The following is a 19,380-nucleotide window of genomic DNA, read 5'->3' on the forward strand; positions in this document are numbered from 1 at the left end:
TCCCGCCTTAGGCATGAAAGCCACCTGGGTGACTTTGGGCCAATCACCAGGAGACAGTGAGTTCTAGTCCCGCCTTAGGCATGAAAGGCAGCTGGGTGACTTTGGGCCAATCACCAGGAGACTGAGAGTTCTAGTCCCGCCTTAGGCATGAAAGCCACCTGGGTGACTTTGGGCCAATCACCAGGAGACAGTGAGTTCTAGTCCCGCCTTAGGCATGAAAGCCACTTCGGTGACTTTGGGCCAATCAACAGGAGACGGTGAGTTCTAGTCCTGCCTTAGGCATGAAAGCCACCTCGGTGACTTTGGGCCAATCAACAGGAGACAGTGAGTTCTAGTCCCGCCTTAGGCATGAAAGCCACCTGGGTGACTTTGGGCCAATCACCAGGAGACAGTGAGTTCTAGTCCCGCCTTAGGCATGAAAGCCACCTGGGTGACTTTGGGCCAATCACCAGGAGACAGTGAGTTCTAGTCCCGCCTTAGGCATGAAAGCCACCTCGGTGACTTTGGGCCAATCAACAGGAGACGGTGAGTTCTAGTCCCGCCTTAGGCATGAAAGCCAGCTGGGTGACTTTGGGCCAATCACCAGGAGACGGTGAGTTCTAGTCCCGCCTTAGGCAGGAAAGCCACCTCGGTGACTTTGGGCCAATCAACAGGAGACGGTGAGTTCTAGTCCTGCCTTAGGCATGAAAGCCAGCTGGGTGACTTTGGGCCAATCACCAGGAGACGGTGAGTTCTAGTCCCGCCTTAGGCATGAAAGCCACCTCAGTGACTTTGGGCCAATCAACAGGAGACGGTGAGTTCTAGTCCTGCCTTAGGCATGAAAGCCACCTCAGTGACTTTGGGCCAATCAACAGGAGACAGGGAGTTCTAGTCGTGGCTTAGACATGAAAGTCGGCTGGGTAACTTTGGGCCAGTCACCAGGAGACGGTGAGTTCTAGTCCCGCCTTAGGCAGGAAAGCCAGCTGGGTGACTTTGGGCCAGTCACCAGGAAATGGTGAATTGTAGTACTGACTTAGACATGAAAGCCAGCTAGGTTATTTTGGGCCAAACCTCAGGAGGCAGTGAATTCTAGTCCCACCTAGGCATAAAAGCTGTCAGGGTGACTCTGTAAGCCCAGCCCACTTCGCGGAGTAGTTGTTGTGGGAAAAATAGAAGGAGGAAGGATTATTCGTTATGTCCGCCACCTTCAGTTACTTATAACATAATAAAGTCTGGATGAAGATCAGTGCTCAGGATAGGAGTGGTGCGGTGGCCTAGCAGTGGAGCTCTTGCCTCACAATCAGGAGGCTGTGAGTTCGATCCCAGGTAGAGGCAGATATTTCTCTCTCTGGGCACCATGAGGATATATCCGCTGAACAAAACTCCGCATTGGTGACAGGAAGGGCATCCGGCCATTAAAACACCACGGCTAGCTCCCTTCAGTTGTGCAGATTCCGCCCCGCGAGGGATTTACAGGGTCGTTAAAGGAAGATGAGCCCCCAGGATCCCAAGACATGCCTCCCAGGTGGATTTCCACCCCGCTAACGGATTCTTCACCTCTGCTTTCCTTTCCAGTCTGTTTTGTAAAAGCACTTTACGATTACGAGGGTCAGACGGACGATGAGCTTTCCTTTCCGGAAGGTGCCATCATCCGCATCCTGAACAAAGAAAACCAGGATGACGACGGATTCTGGGAAGGAGAATTCAACGGCCACGTCGGGGTTTTCCCTTCCGTCCTGGTCGAAGAACTGACCGCTTCTGAAAACGGAGAGGTTGCCTGTATCGCTGAAGTTCAGGTATATTGGCGCCAACCATTGATTGATTGATTGATCGATAGAGTTAGCAGCGGAAATTCAAGTCCAGAAAGTACACAGATGACTGATTCAGCAGGATCATTAACTTCTTTATAATCATAATCACATGGCGTAAAGTTTACAATACCATTTGCAGATTCTTTCAACGTAACCTAAGCAAAAACACAAGCAGCAGCAGCAGCTCACAGCAGAACCTGGTTTCAGTTTTAATTCTCAGCAAAGCACACAGAGCCAAACCACACCCAGTATAAACTTTTTTTTATATTTTATATAAAATTCCAGCAGTTACTCCAATTAAATCATGAGCCTCGAGCCACCTTCACAAAACTTCTTTGGATTTATTAGAAGTTAACATGTCGGAATTAGCCTGGGCGTAGCCGACTCTGAGATATGTAATTCACTGCCACCCTTGATCCTGCTTTTCCCCCCACCCCTCTGGGTGTATCATCCAACGAAGCACCTCCATAGCCAAGAGTCATCAATCATGGCCTCCAATTAGATTTTTTTGCGGCAGAAGCTTCAGTCATCTAATCAGTTTTCGAAGAAAATATAAATGGAATGTACTTTCGATTCCACACTGCTGCCTGCTCTTTGAAACTCCTCCCCCTTCTTTCTGTTGGCAATTATAAAATGTGTATGCAATATGTTTTATGAGTTGACATTCGGCTCCCCTCACTTCTTGAAGGTGACCTGTACAACACATATAAAAACAAATTGATTGCAGATATCAATATGTTTTATGAGTTGATACCCAGGCTGTCAGTTCCCATGGGCTGGTCTGTTGCCATGCTTCCTCACTTGCTGACTTTGTTAACCATGTCTCTGCCAGTTAATGAATGACATTGATGCTATGTGCCATCCGATCGCGGTCGATTCCTAGGGACCACGGGGATTGAATTTTCTCCCTGAGGACCCGTGACTCTGGCGGTGAAGAACGTCCTCCATTAATGCCATCTTCTCTTCTTTCCCCACAGGTCTTTCCATCGGCAAAGTCCCAAAACTCCCTGGCGCCGTTGCCCCTCTACGACCAGCCCCCCGTCAGCCCTTTCCCCAGCCCCGATAAAAGAGGAGCTCAGGGCTTCTCGCGGTCTCCCTCGGCAAACGGTAAGAGAGGCTCAGGCTCCCTCCAGAACCCCTGAGGCAGCATGGTGAACGACGGCCCTTTAACGATGGGTGGACTTCAACTCCCAGAATCCCTTAAGCCAGCATGGGATTCTGAGCATGACTGGCTGAGGAATTCTGGGAGTTGAAGTCCACCAGTCATAAACGGGCCATTGTTCCCCGCTCCTCTTCTAAATGGTGCTGTTCTGACCCAGCTCTCTCCAAAGACTACAGACTCTCTGTATTTAAATCGATTCTTTTATTAGGAGCGCTGGCAGCCCTGGCAAAAAGTTTCTCTCTCACCACAGGCTAACAATCTGTCAGGGAGATGAATAGTTGTCTGCCACATCTACTCCTCTCCGTCTCCTGCCTTTTATCCCCAGAGCTAGGGTGGAGCTTCGCTAGCAGTGATGGCTCTTCCGTCCCAAGGACCAGCCCATAGATTTCCACTGCTCTCCTCTCCTCTGCCTTCTGTGCATCAGCCACTGGACCCGGCTGTTCCTCCTCTTCCACATCAGCCACTTCCTGACCTGGGGGCTGTTGACTCTCCATCTGAGGGCTGACGGACGGCCCAGGGTCCTCCTCTGTCTCTGTCTCTGTCTCTCTCTCTCTCTCTCTCTCTCTTTCTTTCTCTCTCTCTCTCCTCTCTCTCTCTCTCCTCTCTCTCTCTCTCTCTCCTCTTTCTCTCTCTCTCTCTCTGCCAGTTCCATTCCCCTTGGAGCTCCCGTCCCGAGGACCGGCCCATAGATTTCCACTGCTCTCCTCTCCTCTGCCTTCTGTGCATCAGCCACTGGACCCGGCTGTTCCTCCTCTTCCGCATCAGCCACCTCCAGACCTGGGGGCTGTTGACTCCCCATCTGAGGGCTGACGGACGGCCCAGGCTCCGCCTCTATGTCTCTCTCTGCCAACTCCATCCCCTCTTCCCCCTTGGAGCTCCCAGGTTGCCCTGATGCTGACCCCGACTCCCACACCACTGCCTCCTCCTCCTCTGATTTGGCTGCTGGAGGGGCCGGCGGCCAACAGGCCACAAGAGGTGCATCCTTAGACTCAGTCTCTCCATTTTGAAAAAGTCGAGACTTCAACTCTCAAGCGTTCCCCAGCTGGCATGCCTCGTAGGCCACACCTCTTACAGCCTCAGAGGGGTTGCGAAATTTAGTCCTTGAAGCATTGTCATTGTGGGTTGTTCATTTCTGGTCCTTTGCTTTCAGTTTCAGAAAACAACTTCCCGTCAAATTCTCCTGGATTTTCCCAACCACCCCGACAGCTTCCTGAAAGCACTTCCTACGGCAAACTCAGACCTGTAAGTTTTAAGCTGGGCCTCAGAGCGATAGACATGAAGTGGGGGGGGCTTGTTCCTGCGTCTTAGTTACAGCTTCGGCATGCTTGCTCCAGGCACAAACCGGGTTAGAACCGGGCTTAATTTCACCTGCTAAATTACATGGCCACTGGATGTGAATCCATTTTGCCCAACAATTGGCATGTTGCATGAAACAAACAAAACGTTTAAAAAGTTACGACATCCATGTCGTGACTTGCCAAGCACAAATTACAAAATTACAGGTAGTCCTCTACTTACGGAGACAATTGAGCCCCAAATTTACATTGTTTGCCCCGTTTTATGACTTTCCTTGCCACGCTCGTTAAGTGAATCACTGCCGTTCTTAAATGAGTAACCTGGTCGTTAAGTGAATCTGGCTTCCCCCCATTGTCTATGCTTGTCTGAAGGTGGCGAAAGGGGATCATGAGACCCTGGGACACGGCCACCGTCATAAATACGAGTCAGTTGCCAAGCGTCCGAATTTTGAACCCGTGGCCCTGGGATGGCTACTATGGTCGCTACTGTGAAAACTGATCCCAAGTCCCTTTTTTCAGTGCCGTTGTAATTTTGAACGGTCACTAAACGAACAGTTGTAGGTCTGGGACTTCAGTTTACTTCTACATAATAATAGCAGGGGTAGGATTCTACCGGTTCGGACCGGTTCTATAGAACCAGTTGTTATGATTCTGAGCGGTTCAGAGAACCAGCAAATCGTGCCCCTGGCTGGCCCCGCCCCTCTCCGTCTGCCTCTCCCTGCCCTGCCCAATCAGTCCTTATTGCGCATGCGCGACATCGCACACATGCCCGACATCGCTGACTCCATTCTTCCCCACCCAGTCACTCCTTAAGATATTTCTTTTTCCCCCCCTCCCGACGATCAGCTGTTCCAATGATCAGCTGTGCCGGGATTCCCCTTGCTTACTTACTGCTTCACCCGGGAGGCTCCCTTGAGGCCCAGGAAGGCCCCAAAATCAGTGGGGGGGCTGCCAAAAAAGAGAGAAGAAGCCACGCCCACCCAGTCACGTGGCCACGCCCACCTGGCCACGCCCACCTAGCCACACCCACAGAATCGGTTGTCCACCCAGTCACTCCTTAAGGTTTTTTTTTTCCTCCTCCCAACGATCAGCTGTTCCGATGATCAGCTGTGGGGGATTCCTCTCGCTTACTTGCTTACAGGAGGCTCCCGTGAGGCCCAGGAAGGCCCAAAGTCGCGTGGGGGGCTACCCAGAAAGAGAGAAGAAGCCACGCCCACCCAGTCACATGACCACACCCACCTGGCCACACCCACAGAATCGGTTCTCCACCCAGTCACTCCTTAAGGGTTTTGTTTTTTTCTCCCGACAATCAGCTGTTCCGATGATCAGCTGTGCCGGGATCCCCCTCGGTCTCTTATTGCTTCACCCGGGAGGCTTCCCCGAGGCCTAGGAGGCAAAAAAGGTGTGCGGGGAGTGGGGGGGGGGAACCTGTGTCTCCGCCCCCACCTGTTTTTTTGCCTTCCTGGTGTCAGGATTCTGGCAGTTACTCCAGTAAAATCATGAGCCTCGAGCCACACTCGTTTCCATCACGGCGGAAACATTTCTTGATCAATTTCTCGGCATCCCACTTTTATTATTATTGAATTCAAGTCGATGCATCCAGTGCTCCTTCCTCCTCCTCCAACTTCCCCCACCACAACAACCCTGTGAGGTGGCTTGGGCTGAGAAAAAGTCAATGGTCCATAGTCACCCAGCTGGCTTTCATGCCTCAGGCGGGACTAGAACTCACCGTCTCCTGGTGATTGGCCCAAAGTCACCCAGCTGGCTTTCATGCCTAAGGCAGGACTAGAACTCACCGTCTCCTGGTGATTGGCCCAAAGTCACCCAGCTGGCTTTACTGCCTAAGGCAGGACTAGAACTCACCGTCTCCTGGTGATTGGCCCAAAGTCACCCAGCTGGCTTTCATGCCTAAGGCAGGACTAGAACTCACCGTCTCCTGGTGATTGGCCCAAAGTCACCCAGCTGCCTTTCATGCCTCAGGCAGGACTAGAACTCACCATCTCCTGGTGATTGGCCCAAAGTCACCCAACCAGCTTTCATGCCTCAGGCGGGACTAGAACTCACCGTCTCCTGGTGATTGGCCCAAAGTCACCCAACCAGCTTTCATGCCTCAGGCGGGACTAGAACTCACCGTCTCCTGGTGATTGGCCCAAAGTCACCCAACCAGCTTTCATGTCTCAGGCAGGACTAGAACTCACCGTCTCCTGGTGATTGGCCCAAAGTCCCCCAGCTGGCTTTCATGCCTCAGGCAGGACTAGAACTCACCGTCTCCTGGTGATTGGCCCAAAGTCACCCAGCCGGCTTCCATGCCTCAGGCGGGACTAGAACTCACCGTCTCCTCCTGATTGGCCCAAAGTCACCCAACCAGCTTTCATGCCTCAGGCGGGACTAGAACTCACCGTCTCCTGGTGATTGGCCCAAAGTCACCCAACCAGCTTTCATGCCTCAGGCGGGACTAGAACTCACCGTCTCCTGGTGATTGGCCCAAAGTCACCCAACCAGCTTTCATGTCTCAGGCAGGACTAGAACTCACCGTCTCCTGGTGATTGGCCCAAAGTCCCCCAGCTGGCTTTCATGCCTCAGGCAGGACTAGAACTCACCGTCTCATGGTGATTGGCCCAAAGTCACCCAGCCGGCTTCCATGCCTCAGGCGGGACTAGAACTCACTGTCTCCTCCTGATTGGCCCAAAGTCACCCAACCAGCTTTCATGCCTCAGGCGGGACTAGAACTCACCGTCTCCTGGTGATTGGCCCAAAGTCACCCAGCTGGTTTTCATGCCTCAGGCGGGACTAGAACTCACCGTCTCCTGGTGATTGGCCCAAAGTCACCCAGCTGGCTTTCATGCCTCAGGCGGGACTAGAACTCACCGTCTCCTGGTGATTGGCCCAAAGTCACCCAGCTGGCTTCCATGCCTCAGGCGGGACTAGAACTCACTGTCTCCTGGTGATTGGCCCAAAGTCACCCAACCAGCTTTCATGCCTCAGGCGGGACTAGAACTCACCGTCTCCTGGTGATTGGCCCAAAGTCACCCAACCAGCTTTCATGCCTAGGGCAGGACTAGAACTCACAATCTAAACATCTTAGCTAGCCTTGCCGGTGGCAAACGCAGGAGGAATGCTTCCTATATTCTGTTGTTCCGGGAAATCCCGCGTAGCTGACCTGTTCCTTCTTTTCTGTTTGCACGATTCCAGGTACGGGCCGCTCCGCCGCCTCCCACCCAACACCGCCGCCCCCCCGAGAAGATTGAAGATGTGGAAATCACCTTGGTGTGACCGCACTCACCCACCCCACCCACCCCCACCCCACCCCGGGCTGGGACCCAGGCTGAGCGTGTCCGTCCGTCCGTCCGCCGGCCCTCGTAAGGCACGTTGGTTTGACCGAGGAGACTGTTTTGGAAGCTCGAGGTTAAAACAGGAAGATCTTCCAGGAACACTTCTTGTGTGTCCGTAGGTCCTTCTTCCCACCCTCACATATGGATATATTTGTGCCTTTTTTAGGGTTGTTTTTTTTGTGTGTGGGTGTGTGTGTGTCGTCGGGGGTTTCACACCTTCTCGGGCCGCCTTTGTAGCACAACGCAAGAAGCCATGCCTTTTCAGCCGGAGAAGCAGCGTGGTTTTTTTTGGGGGGGTGTTGTTTATTTTAAAGGGGGGTTGCGTGCACCAAATGGCCCATCTCTGACCCCGGCCACCATCGTCGGGGGCGGGGGGGGAGAAACCTGGCCTAATCTCATCCTGGTTTTGATTCATCCTTTCCTCCCTAGCGGGGGACTTCCAGATGTGGTAGAACCACAATTGTCAGTTACTGCACCTCCCCTCCGTTTCGCCCCCCCCTCCTGGGTTTTGCAAGCCGGGATTGCCGCTCCTGACATCCGGAAGCCGCCAACTTCAGAAAACCTGTACAGTTTCCTTCCTCGGCCCGGCAAAAAGTGTGTTTCACTGGCAAAAGTTTGGCGTCCCGGTTTTGCCGCAGCCGATTCCGAAAAAGGCGCGCTTTTCTGCATTAGGGAATGCCCTCTGTAACCCTGCTCCAAATCATGGCGTGTGTGTGTGTGTGTATATATATATATATATATATATATATATATATATATATATATATATATATATATATATATATATATATATATATATATATATTTTCTTAAGTTTTCGGTACTTACATGTATGGTGTTCGGCTTGGTTGGGTATTTTCCACGTCATTGTAGTTGTTCTTTTAAAGTTGTAGCAACGTTTCAGCAGAATCTCATCTGCCATCATCAGGCTTCCAGACGGACACAATACAGAAGCCTGATGATGGCAGATGAGATTCTGCTGAAACGCTGCTACAACTTTAAAAGAACAACTACAATGACGTGGGAAAATACCACAACTTTCGAACACCATATATATATATATATATATATATTTGGTTATTGGAGTTTTTCTCCGCGTAAGATTGGAAGTATCTAGGCAACGTTTGATGAAGTCTCATTCATCATCTTCAGGCTTCTGTCTTCAGCTCTGTGCTTCTCAGAGTGATGTGAGCTTGCAGCTGCTTCTTCCTTTTAACTGCTAGTGCGGGTGTGACACACTCCCACCCAATCAGAACACAGCCAAGCCCCCACCCAATCAAGTCACACCCCCACTAGCAGTTAAAAGGAAGAAGCAGCTGCAAGCTCACATCACTCTGAGAAGCACAGAGCTGAAGACAGAAGCCTGAAGATGATGAATGAGACTTCATCGAAACGTTGCCTAGATACTTCCAATCTTACGCGGGAGAAAACCCGAATAACCAAAGATCCACATACAAATACCCGCGAGAACCTCAGAAAACATATATATATACACACACACACACACACACACCATGTGCATTAGTGCAGATTATTACTGTTGTCATAGGAATGTATTCGAACCTTTTCTGGCTTTTTTGTCCAATCTCTCCAAGGAGCCCGATTCCCCCATGGCGGTCAGGAGGCAGGGGGAGGGAGGGAAAGGCCGGGGGGGCACGAGGGTCCGTTGAAGAAGAGGCTGGCCCCTCTTTGGGCTCTTCCCCCTTTGGTCTCGCCCTCCCCCCTCCTCCTCCCCTCCCTCGCCCCTTTGAGATGGGGGGTGCGAATGGCAGGAAAAAAAGTTAAGCAGGTCAAGTGGGGAGAGAAGATAAAATATGGGGGAGATGTCCCTCTTTCAGAAGGGGGGGCAGCCTGGCCTGGGACTTCCTTTTGGACCGGCCGTTTTTGGGCCGTGGGCAGTTCTGCTCCACCAGGACTTGCGGGGAAAGCAGTGTTGTTTTCCCAGGAGGAAATTGAATAAGCAGGATTTTGCTTGGCAGGGCTGGAAATAGCCATTGGTTTCCTCCCTCCCTCCCTGCCTCCCTCCCTCCCTTCCTTCCTTCCTTCCTTCCTTCCTTCCTTCCTTCCTTCCTTCCTTCCTTCCTTCCTTCCTTCCTTCCTTCCTTCCCATCCTTTCTCCTCCCTCCTTTCCTCCTTCCTTCATTCCTGTTCTTTCCCCTACTCTCTCTCCCTTCCACCCTTCCCTCTTCTCTCTGTCTTTCTCTCTCCCTCCCTTTTCACCCTCCTTTCTTCCTTTCTCCCCTCCCATCCTTTCTCCTCCCTTCCTCCCTTCCTGTTCTTTCTCCTATTCTCCTTCCCTTCCATCCTCTTTCTCCCTCCCTCCCTTCCTTTCATCCCCCTTCCTTCCTTCCCCTCCCATCCTTCATTCCTCTTTCTTTCTCTTTCTCTTTGTCTCTCTCTCCCTCCCTTTCCCTCCCTCCCTTTCCCTCCCTCTCTCCATCATTCCCACCCACCTGCTCTCCTCCCACCCTGTTTTCCCTTCTTTCCTTCTCTATATTTTGTCTACTTTTTATAACTTCCTTCTCTCCTTCCCTCCCTTCCCCTTCCTTCATTCCTGTTCTTTCTCTTACTCTCTCTCCCTTCCACCCTTCCCTCTTCTCTCTGTCTTTCCCTCTCCCTCCCCTTTTCACCCTCCTTTCTTCCTTTCTCCCTCCCATCCTTTCTCCTCCTTCCTCCCTTCCTGTTCTTTCTCCTATTCTCCTTCCCTTCCATCCTCTTTCTCCCTCCCTCCCTTCCTTTCATCCCCCTTCCTTCCCTCCCATCCTTCATTCCTCTCTCTTTCTTTCTCTCTCCCTCCCTTTCCTCCCTCCCTCCATCCTTCCCACCCACCCACTCTCCTCCCACCCTGTTTTCCCTTCTTTCCTTCTCTATAGTTGGTCTACTTCCCTTCCCTCCTTCCCTCCCTCCCCTTCCATCGCTTCTTCCCCTCTTGATTCGATTTCGAGGCTCCCTGAGCTGGCGACTTCCTTCCGGCTACAACCCAAAGGAGCTGAACGTCCCACTTACCGACCGACCGGTGGGCCTCTGGGCCTTGGGGGCCCATCTCTGTGTGACCCCCCCCCCTCTCCAAGGGCCACCTCCAGCCCCAGGAATTCAAGCCGGAGAGGGGGGCGGGGGGTGTCTTTGACTCCTCCTCTTCCTCTCACACCCTTCCAGGTCACTTTGGACGGAGCCTTTGTTGGGTTCAACCTCGTCTCTCTCTCTCTCTCTCTCTCTCTCTAGTTTCTGAGGAGGGGGAAAGGAAGGGAAAGGAAGTTCCAGCCAGGTTGGGGGCGGCCCATCTGAACACACCCTCCAATCTCCCATGGCTCTCCTCCTCTTTCTCCTGGGGTCAAAGCTCGCCCAGGTCTCTCGGCCGTCCTTCGTAGCTGTCCTGGGGGGCGGGGTCCACTCCAGGGCTCACCTGGGCCACCTTCCCAAGAGGCCACGTTGGCTTGGAACCAAAAGCTGGTGGGGTTTTTTTTTTGTTTGTTTGTTTTTTTCCATCCTTCACATCCTGGAGTTTTAAAGCCAGGCCAAAGTTTGGGAAGAAATCGATGCGTTTTTTTGTACCAGCCGATAGCTTGGAAGGCGTGTAAAAAAAAAAAAAAAATGAGGATTTCCCCGCCCCCCTTTTTTTGGGGACGTTGGTTTTGGGGGACAAGGCTCCTTTGAGAAGAACCTCCAGAAGGAAACGGAACCCCAGAGGCCATCCAAACGTTCACCCGGAGAGTCCTCCTTCAATTCTTACCCCCCCACACACACACCCTCCAAGTCCAGGCGGAGATGATCCGATGGGGATCCCGCCCGGAGGAGGCCCATAAGGCTGGGGGAGAAGAGAAGGACGCATGGCTAGATGGCGAGAGGGGCGCGCGCCGTAAGACGACCTGCGGGAGTCCCGGGTTCAGGAGACGCTCCTGAATGGACGTCCGGCGTTCGGGTGGGGGCCCCGAGAGTCGACCCGGAGCCCGGAGCCCCTCGTCCGTTCCCAAGCACTTCCCTGCTTTCAGGGATGGAATGTATAGACTCACCTGCACAATGTGTTCCAGGTTTTTACCTGTAAGTAAGATTATACAAAGCTCTTTGGTGCCCCAATTTTCTCTCTACCCCCCCCACCCCCACCCCCCAAAAAAAATTCTTGGCTTCCGTTTCGTGGAAGAGCTTTGTCTGAAACTTTGCACAGATAATCTTGGCTGGATCTATCCAGGAAAAAAAAAAACTCCTTTTTTTCTCTTCTCTTCCTCTCTCTCCCTCTCCTCTCCTCCTTTCCTTCCTTTTCTCCTCCTCTCCCTCTCCTCCCCTTTCTCTCCCTCTCCCCTCCCTCTCCTCTCCTCCTTTCGTTCCTTTTCTCCTCCCTCTCCCCCTCCCTCCCATTTTCTTCCTTTTCTCCTCCCCTTTCCTCCCTCTCCCCTCCCTCTCCTCTCCTCCTTTCCTTCCTTCTCTCCTCTCCTCTTCTCCCACTCCTTCCTTCTCTCCTCCTCTCCTCCCCTTTCCCTCCCTCTCCCTTCCTCCCCCCCCTCTCCTTTCCTTCCTTTTTCTTCTTTCTCTCTCTCTCTCCTCCTCTCCCTCTCCTCTCCTTCCTTCCCTTTTCTCCTCCCCTTTCCCTCCCTCTCCCCTTCCTCTCCTTCCCTCTCCCTCCCTCTCATTTTCTTCTTTTCTCCTCCTCCTCCCTTTCCCTCCCTCTCCCCTCCCCCCTCCCTCTTCTCTTCTCCCACTCCTTCCTTCTCTCCTCCTCTCTCCCCCTTCCCTCCTTCTCCTCTCCTCCTTTCCTTGCTTTTCTCCTCCTCTCCCCCCCTTTCCCTCCCTCTCCCTTTCCTCCCCTCCCTCTCCTCCTTTCCTTCCTTTTCTCCCCTCTCCTCCTGTCCGTCTCCTTTCCCCACTTTCTCTTCTCCCCCTTCCCTTTCTCCTTCCCTCTCCTCTCTTTTCTTTTCTTTGGGGAGGGGGCCAATCTTTGTTTCATTTGGCCTACTACGCCAAGAAGGAGGTGAAAACGCAGCCAATCCCTCTGCAGCCGGCGCCAGTATCTGGCAGAGTCCTGTAAAGGTTTTTTTTGGGGGGGGGGGGAGGTTGGGGGGGGCAGTGGGTGCGGGCGTGCATTTTTTTTTGTGCTGTTGATCCTTCGAGATCTTTAAGTGTTTATTAGACTTCTTTTTAAAAAAAGTTTTTTTAAGCAGTTTTTTTTCCCCCCCAAGAGGGAAAGAAACAACAAAACTTTTACTGCAAGCGTTTTTAAAAACGTTTCGCAAAAAAACACAAGCGTGTTGCCAACAATAATACTCTTCCCACGTTCCCAGCGGTTGGCCAGTTGTTCTGCAGTTGTTTTTTTAAAATAAAGAAAGATTATTCGATCGGTTTCCATTGTTGCTGTTAATCTCAGATTCTCCCCGATTCAGAAAAGCGTTATTTAAATGAAAGTTCCTTAGTTCTGATTTGTTTGTTTTTTTAAGAAAAAAACTATTTCCTGTAAGAGCTGCTAATTTTTATTTTTTAAAAAAAGGGTTGTAAAATAAGCCTCCTTTTTAAACTTCATAGAAGGGCATGCAAATCCAAACATATCACCCGTGTACAGTGTCAATAAACTGGAAGCAGCTCCCCGATGCTTTCTTTATATTGGCTGTGTAACTTTGTATTTATTATGTATAAAATGTTGAATAATAAAAAAGTGGCTTTAAATCATCAGGTATTGCATAATACGTTGTAAGCGTGATCATCTTTGCAAGTTTTCCTTTCACAAGAAGGACATCTGGGTTTAATTTAATTTCTGTTTGTTTATTTATCCCTTTGTTTATTCCAGAGGTCAAATGTGGCCTCTTTAAGACTTGTAGACTTCAATTCCCAGAATTCCCCCAGTCTCCAAACATGGCCACTTTAAGACTTGTAGACTTCAACTCCCAGAATTCCCCGGTCTTCAGACATGGCCACTTTAAGACTTGTTGACTTCAACTCCCAGAATTCCCTCGGTCTTCAGACATAGCCACTTTAAGACCTGTAGACTTCAACTCCCAGAATTCCTCCAGTCTCCAAACATGGCCACTTTAAGACCTGTGGACTTCAACTCCCAGAATTCCTCCAGTCTCCAAACATGGCCACTTTAAGACCTGTGGACTTCAACTCCCAGAATTCCCCCGGTCTCCAAACATGGCCACTTTAAGACCTGTGGACTTCAACTCCCAGAATTCCTCCGGTCTCCAAACATGGCCACTTTAAGGCTTGTCGACCAACTCCGAGAATTCCCCCAGTCTCCAAACATGGCCTCTTTAAGACCTATGGACTTCAACTCCCAGAATTCCTGTTTTCAAACATGGCCTCTTTAAGACCTGTGGACTTCAACTCCCAGAATTTTCCTCAGCCGTTGTAAGTTCGAGCAATCACTAAGTAAATGATTGTAAGTCAAAGGCTACCTGCAATATTAATAATAATAATTTTGAGAGAGCCGAAGTCCCACCTGTCTTAAAAGTGCCAGTGTTGAGAAACACCAATTTAAAGATTGTGCAAGCTTCGGGATTCTGCAGCATTCTTGAGCAGACGAGACCAAACAGAAAATCCACAAGTCAGAATGAATTTCCCATCCCAGCCTTGATAAACCTTGATCAGTTTTGCATCAGGTTCTCACAGAAAGCTGGCTGTAACTCAGAAACACACAAACACAAGAGCAAAACATTTCTCAAAAGCTCTGGACTGACACTTAACCTGGTTATTCTCTTGGTCCCGATTAACATGAAAGATCAGATATGTCTGGACTCCATTCAATTGCTGCTCGCTTTACAATTGTTTTTAATTTGCAGAAATGGAAGCGATTCATGGAGATGATGTTTTTTCCCCCCAACCTTAACTGCCCAGTCTTGACTGATTTCTCATAAAATCAAGGGCTAACTTGATTTATATTTCGTAACTTTGAGGGAGAAGGGGGGCTTTTAAAAGAACAGATAGATAAATAAATCTGTTTTTTCATTCCTGAGAATCCCGTTTTGCAGCGGTCATCGCAAACTGTTGTGTGTTGCAATAATAATAATAAGAAGAAGAACGATGAGCTTTCCAGTTTTATTTATTTTATTTATTTATTTATTTATTTATTTGATTTGCCAATTGTTTACAAGATAATAAGTATAAGTGTATACATAGTTGTGAATACATGAAATGGGTACATATAAGAAAAATAAAAGAATAAGAGAAACAATAGGACAGGGATGGTAGGCACGTTGGTGCGCTTATGCACACCCCCTACAGACCTCTTAGGAAAGGGGTGAGGTCAATAGTAGACAGTCTAAGGTTAAAGTTTTTGGGGTTTGGGGAAGAGACTACAGAGTCGGGTAGAGAAAAGGCTTGTTCGGAAGAAAAGGGCTGAGTCCACATCCAGATGTGCCCAAGTCCCAGCTTCTGAACAATTTGGAGGCTTCCTCCGAAATATTAACAAGGAGGTTTCCGAGGAAGAAGGAAGTAAAAAGGAAATGACCAAGAGTGCCTACTAAAGCTGCAAACAATACAATTTTGACAGAAGTGGAACAGCGATTTGATTCAAAAGTTGAATGAGTTCCTTTTTTTAAAAAAACTACCTTATTTTGCTATCAGCATCTTTTAATGACTCCATAATCCCTTGCGTGGTGGAGTCTGGGAAACTGAATGGAACCTAGTGTTTACTGGCCAGATGCCCTTCCTGTCACCAGTGCAGAGTTTTTATTCAGCAGGTATATTCTCAATGTGCCCAGAGAGAGAGAGAGAGAGAGAGAAAAATACCTGCCTCTACCTAGAATCGAACTCACAGCCTCCTGATTGTGAGGCAAGAGCTGCACCTCTGGGCCACTGCACTGCTCACCTTATTTTACTATAATACATAAAAATAAAATAAAAAGAATTAAAAAGAATAAATAAAAAGAAAACAAACAAAATAACCAAAAGGCCAGACTTGATGGGTCTTTTTCTGCAGTCAGTTTTCTGTGCCTCTTACAAGTTTATCATTTTCAGATATGGCAAAATTGAGTTGTTTAATTAGGAAAGAATGCAACAAAAATGCATTTATTAGTGACTGGATACCCTTTGTGGATTCTTTACTGAAAATGGGAATAATTGAAATGGTGTTTTATGGATTCGGGGATTAGAAAGAGTAAAACGTGAAGAAGGGATTTCAGATGGAACCTTAAAGAAGGAGGGTAGACAATAAATTTATCAAGAAAAATGGAAGTTGCTGCTTTATACTTTTTTCTTTCTTTTTTTCTTTACCTAAGAAGAGCAACAAAGAGGATTAGGGAACCAGAGGCTAAAATATATGAGGGATGGTTTCTGGAATTGGGGATGTCTAGTTTAAGGAAAAGAAGGACCAGGAGGGACAGGACAGCAATATGTGAACCTCTCAGGGGCTGCCCCAAAGAAGAGGGAGTCAAGCTATTCTCCAAAGCTCTTGAAAGCAAGTCAAGAAGCAACGGATGGAGACTCATCAAAGAGAGAAGCAACCTAGAAATTTCCTTTAGAACAATTAAACCAGTGGAACAACTTGCCCCCAGAAGTTGTAAATGCTCCAACCAAGTTTTTAAGAAGAGACTGGGCAGCCAAGTTGTTTGAAATGGTACAGGGCAGTGATGGTGAACCTTTTCGGTACCGAGTTCCCAAACCAGAACGTGCATGCATATGTACGTCGGAGCGCTGGAAAACCAAAGACCAAACTGGCTGGTACGCACACGCCTGTTTTTTGGCTGTTTTCAGGCCATTTTTCATGCCAAAAACAGTCTGGAAAATGGCCTGTTTTTTGGCCATTTTCCGGGTCATTTTGGGCCGTTTCCAGACCGTTTTTCACACCAAAAACAGCCTGAAAACGACCTGTTTTTTGGCTGGTTTCTGCGCCAAAAATAGCCTGGAAAAGGCCCCAAAACAGCCTTTTCTTTGAACATTTTCAGGCCATTTTTCAGGCCGTTTTCAGACCTTTTCGCACACCAAAAACAGCCTGGAAAATGCTCTGTTTTGGGACCATTTGCAGGCCATTTTCTGGGTCATTTTGGGCTGTTTTCAGAACAGTTGATGGTCAGGGAGGGGAAAAAAAGGAAAAATAGCAACCTAGCAGCCATGTTTGATGGCATGCATGCCAGGTAAGGAGTGAGTAGGAGGAGGGGAGGCGCCAGCCAGGGGCACAATTTGCCAGTTCTCCGAACTGGGCAGAATCATAACAACCGGTTCTATAGAACCGGTCCGACCAGGTAGAATCCACCCCTGAGCACATTGGAAATTAGTTAAGCACATGGGGCTCCCCATATATAGCTTCTTTTTTAATTTATTTATTTTTATTATGCTTTTTTTCACATTTACATATACCATTCTCATCTTTAATAATACTGTGGCATCATTACATATACCTGTGATAGCGAACCTATGAACAGGTGGCACGCGGAGCCATTTGTGCGGGCACGCAGGCCCCAGTTAAACTTACCTGCACGTGCCTACCAGCTGATTTTCGGCCCATTTGAGGCCTTTTTTGGCCTCCCTGAGGCCCAAGGGAAGCCTCTGCAGCCTCAGGAGGCTGAAAAACGGGCCTTCCGGAAATACCGGAAGTGCCCGTTTTCAGCCTCCCGGGGGCTCAAGGAAAGCTTCTGCAGCCTTTGCAGGCTGAAAAACGGGCCCGTTTTGGCACTTCCAGTATTTCAGCCTCCAAAAGCTGCAGAGGCTTCCCTCAAGCCTCCGGGAGGGCGAAAACTGCCTCAAACGGGCTGAAAATCAGCCCGGGAGGCACGCACATGCGCAACTGGGCCATGCGCAGTGCAAGTGAAGAGGCACGGGGGTGTTGTGCACACATGTGCAGGGGAGGTGGGGCGCATTGCCTTCTGGCACACGAATACGGGCAATTTTCGGCATGGGAGCCCAAAAGTTAGCCACCACTGACATATACAGATCTCCATACATTTCTATTAATTTATATACATTTCTATACATTTTTTTTCTTATCTCTAGTGTTCTTATTCCTACTATTCCACCATTCGTACCAATTATCCCACACCGCGTAGTACTCTGACTCTTCTTTGCTTTTAGTTCTAGAGCAAGGTGTCAACCTTGGCAACTTTAAGACTTGTGGACTTCAACTCCCAGAATTCCTCAGCCAGCTTTGCTGGCTGAGGAATTCTGGGAGTTGAAGTCCACAAGTCTTAAAGTTGCCAAGGTTGGACACCCCTGCTCTAGAGTGAGTTTGTCCGTTGCAGCACATTTCTAATACCTTTTGGATTACTAATTCCTCCAACGGTGTCCCATCTCATTTTCAACATTGTGCGAATGCAATCCTCGCCGCTGTTATGTGTCGTAGTATATATTTATACTCTTTTTTACTACATTTCCCCTCGATTGTCCCTAAAATGAACGGTTCAGGTTATAAACTCTATTTGACATTTTGTTATTTCTTGCAACCAACTCCGTATTTCGACCCAATATTTTTTGGCTTCGGGGCATAGCCACCACCTGTGGAAGAAGGTACCCTGGCCCTGTTTACATTTCCAACATCTTTGATTCATATTGGGATACATCTTTGCCAATCTCATTAGTCATATATAGCTCCTAAAGTTGCTGGACAGATCTGGGTGGCCTCCTCTTTTGTGAACCAACTGTGCCCTCCTGTGGTCACGAGTGCAAATAGTGATTTTTCCCCCCCTCTTCTGTCAGCATCAAGAGGTTTCCTTGAATCAGCCACAGAATGATATTTGATATCTATGATCAAGAGCAGCAACATCATTGTATACCAATACAGGAGAATATTTTGTAGCTCTCTGTGCTGGGTGGTTTTCTGGCAGACGTTTAATTACCTCACTAGGTAACATCATCAGTGCTATTAGCTAGTGGGACTAGCACTGATGATGCTACTTAGTTTGGGTCATGAAATGTCTGCAAGAAAACCACAAGGTTAGAGAGCACCAAGGACAGTTGTTCTCCAGTCTTCTCCTCCTCCTCCTCTGTCTCCTCCTCCTCTTCCCTCCTTCCTCCTTCTTTCTTTCTTCTTTTCCTCTTCTCCTTCCTCCCTCCTTCTTCCATCTTCTTCCTCCTCTCTGCAAACCCCACTCTCTTCTAGCACTGATGGTATTATTTAGTTTGGTAATGAAAACGTCTGTAAGAAAACCACCAAACTCAGACCGCACCAAGGACCCCACAGTCATCTTCCTTCTCCGCCCTGCAAACTCCCTACTAGCACTGATAATGTTACCTAGTTGGGTTATGAAATGTCTGCAAGAAAACAAGCAAGCTCAGAGAGCACCAAGGACCCAGTGTCGTCGTCCTCCTCCTCTCCACAAATCCCATTCTCTTCTGGCATTGATGATGTTCCTTAGTTCGGTAATGAAACGTCTGCAAGGAAACCACCAAGCTCAGCACTCAAGGACCCTTCTGATTACTGTATGCAGAGACCTTGGGAAGATTCAATGCTACCCACTAGGAAGGAAAGTTGGGAAAGCTGAAAGGTTTTTGGAGAGAGGGATAATTTTGACTTCTCAGAGCAGAGAAAATAATAAGCGAATAACAGAGTTGGAAGGGACCTTGGAGGTCTTCTAGTCCAACCCCTTGCTCAAGCAGAAAGAGTCACACAGTATCTCTGGCTGTCTTAAAAATCTTTTAAAAAGTAAAATAAAATAAAATGATGGACTAGCCAGGTTTTCTTGATATGATAACACAGCATGTTGAAAATGGATGGATGGGGGAAAGAATGAAGTGGGGGCATTTCTTTTCTTTTTTTTTTCCAATTTTTAAAAACCTTTATTAAAGTTTAAAATATTAAAATACAAATATATCTATAGCAAAAATAAGTTTGTAGGATTCACCATCATTCTTTGACAGTACAAAAGTTAGCTTTATTAATACATTTT

The 19,380-nt window shown here is 48.8% G+C and overlaps 1 protein-coding gene and 1 long non-coding RNA gene across 4 annotated transcripts in view; one reads left to right on the forward strand and one right to left on the reverse strand.

Moving 5' to 3' along the window:
* Window positions 1-7,747, forward strand: part of FCHSD2 (FCH and double SH3 domains 2) — a 179,300-nt gene extending 171,553 nt beyond the window's left edge. For all 3 annotated transcript variants that reach the window (XM_087965948.1, XM_087965949.1, XM_087965950.1), the window contains 4 exons: window positions 1,555-1,775; window positions 2,768-2,897; window positions 4,103-4,194; window positions 7,440-7,747. In XM_087965948.1, coding sequence (XP_087822074.1) covers window positions 1,555-1,775; window positions 2,768-2,897; window positions 4,103-4,194; window positions 7,440-7,520 — 524 coding nt within the window. In that variant the 3' untranslated portion in view covers window positions 7,521-7,747. The remainder of the gene's footprint in view (window positions 1-1,554; window positions 1,776-2,767; window positions 2,898-4,102; window positions 4,195-7,439) is intronic.
* LOC148130344 (uncharacterized) overlaps window positions 1-19,380 on the reverse strand; it is a 469,114-nt gene that overhangs the window by 239,862 nt on the left and 209,872 nt on the right. The gene's annotated exons all lie outside the window — the stretch shown is intronic.

The sequence above is a fragment of the Notechis scutatus genome, chromosome 5 (genome assembly GCF_049901735.1).
Source record: "Notechis scutatus isolate UNSWTSFEM ecotype Mainland chromosome 5, rNotScu1.2, whole genome shotgun sequence".
NCBI classification, from domain to species: Eukaryota; Metazoa; Chordata; class Lepidosauria; order Squamata; family Elapidae; genus Notechis; species Notechis scutatus.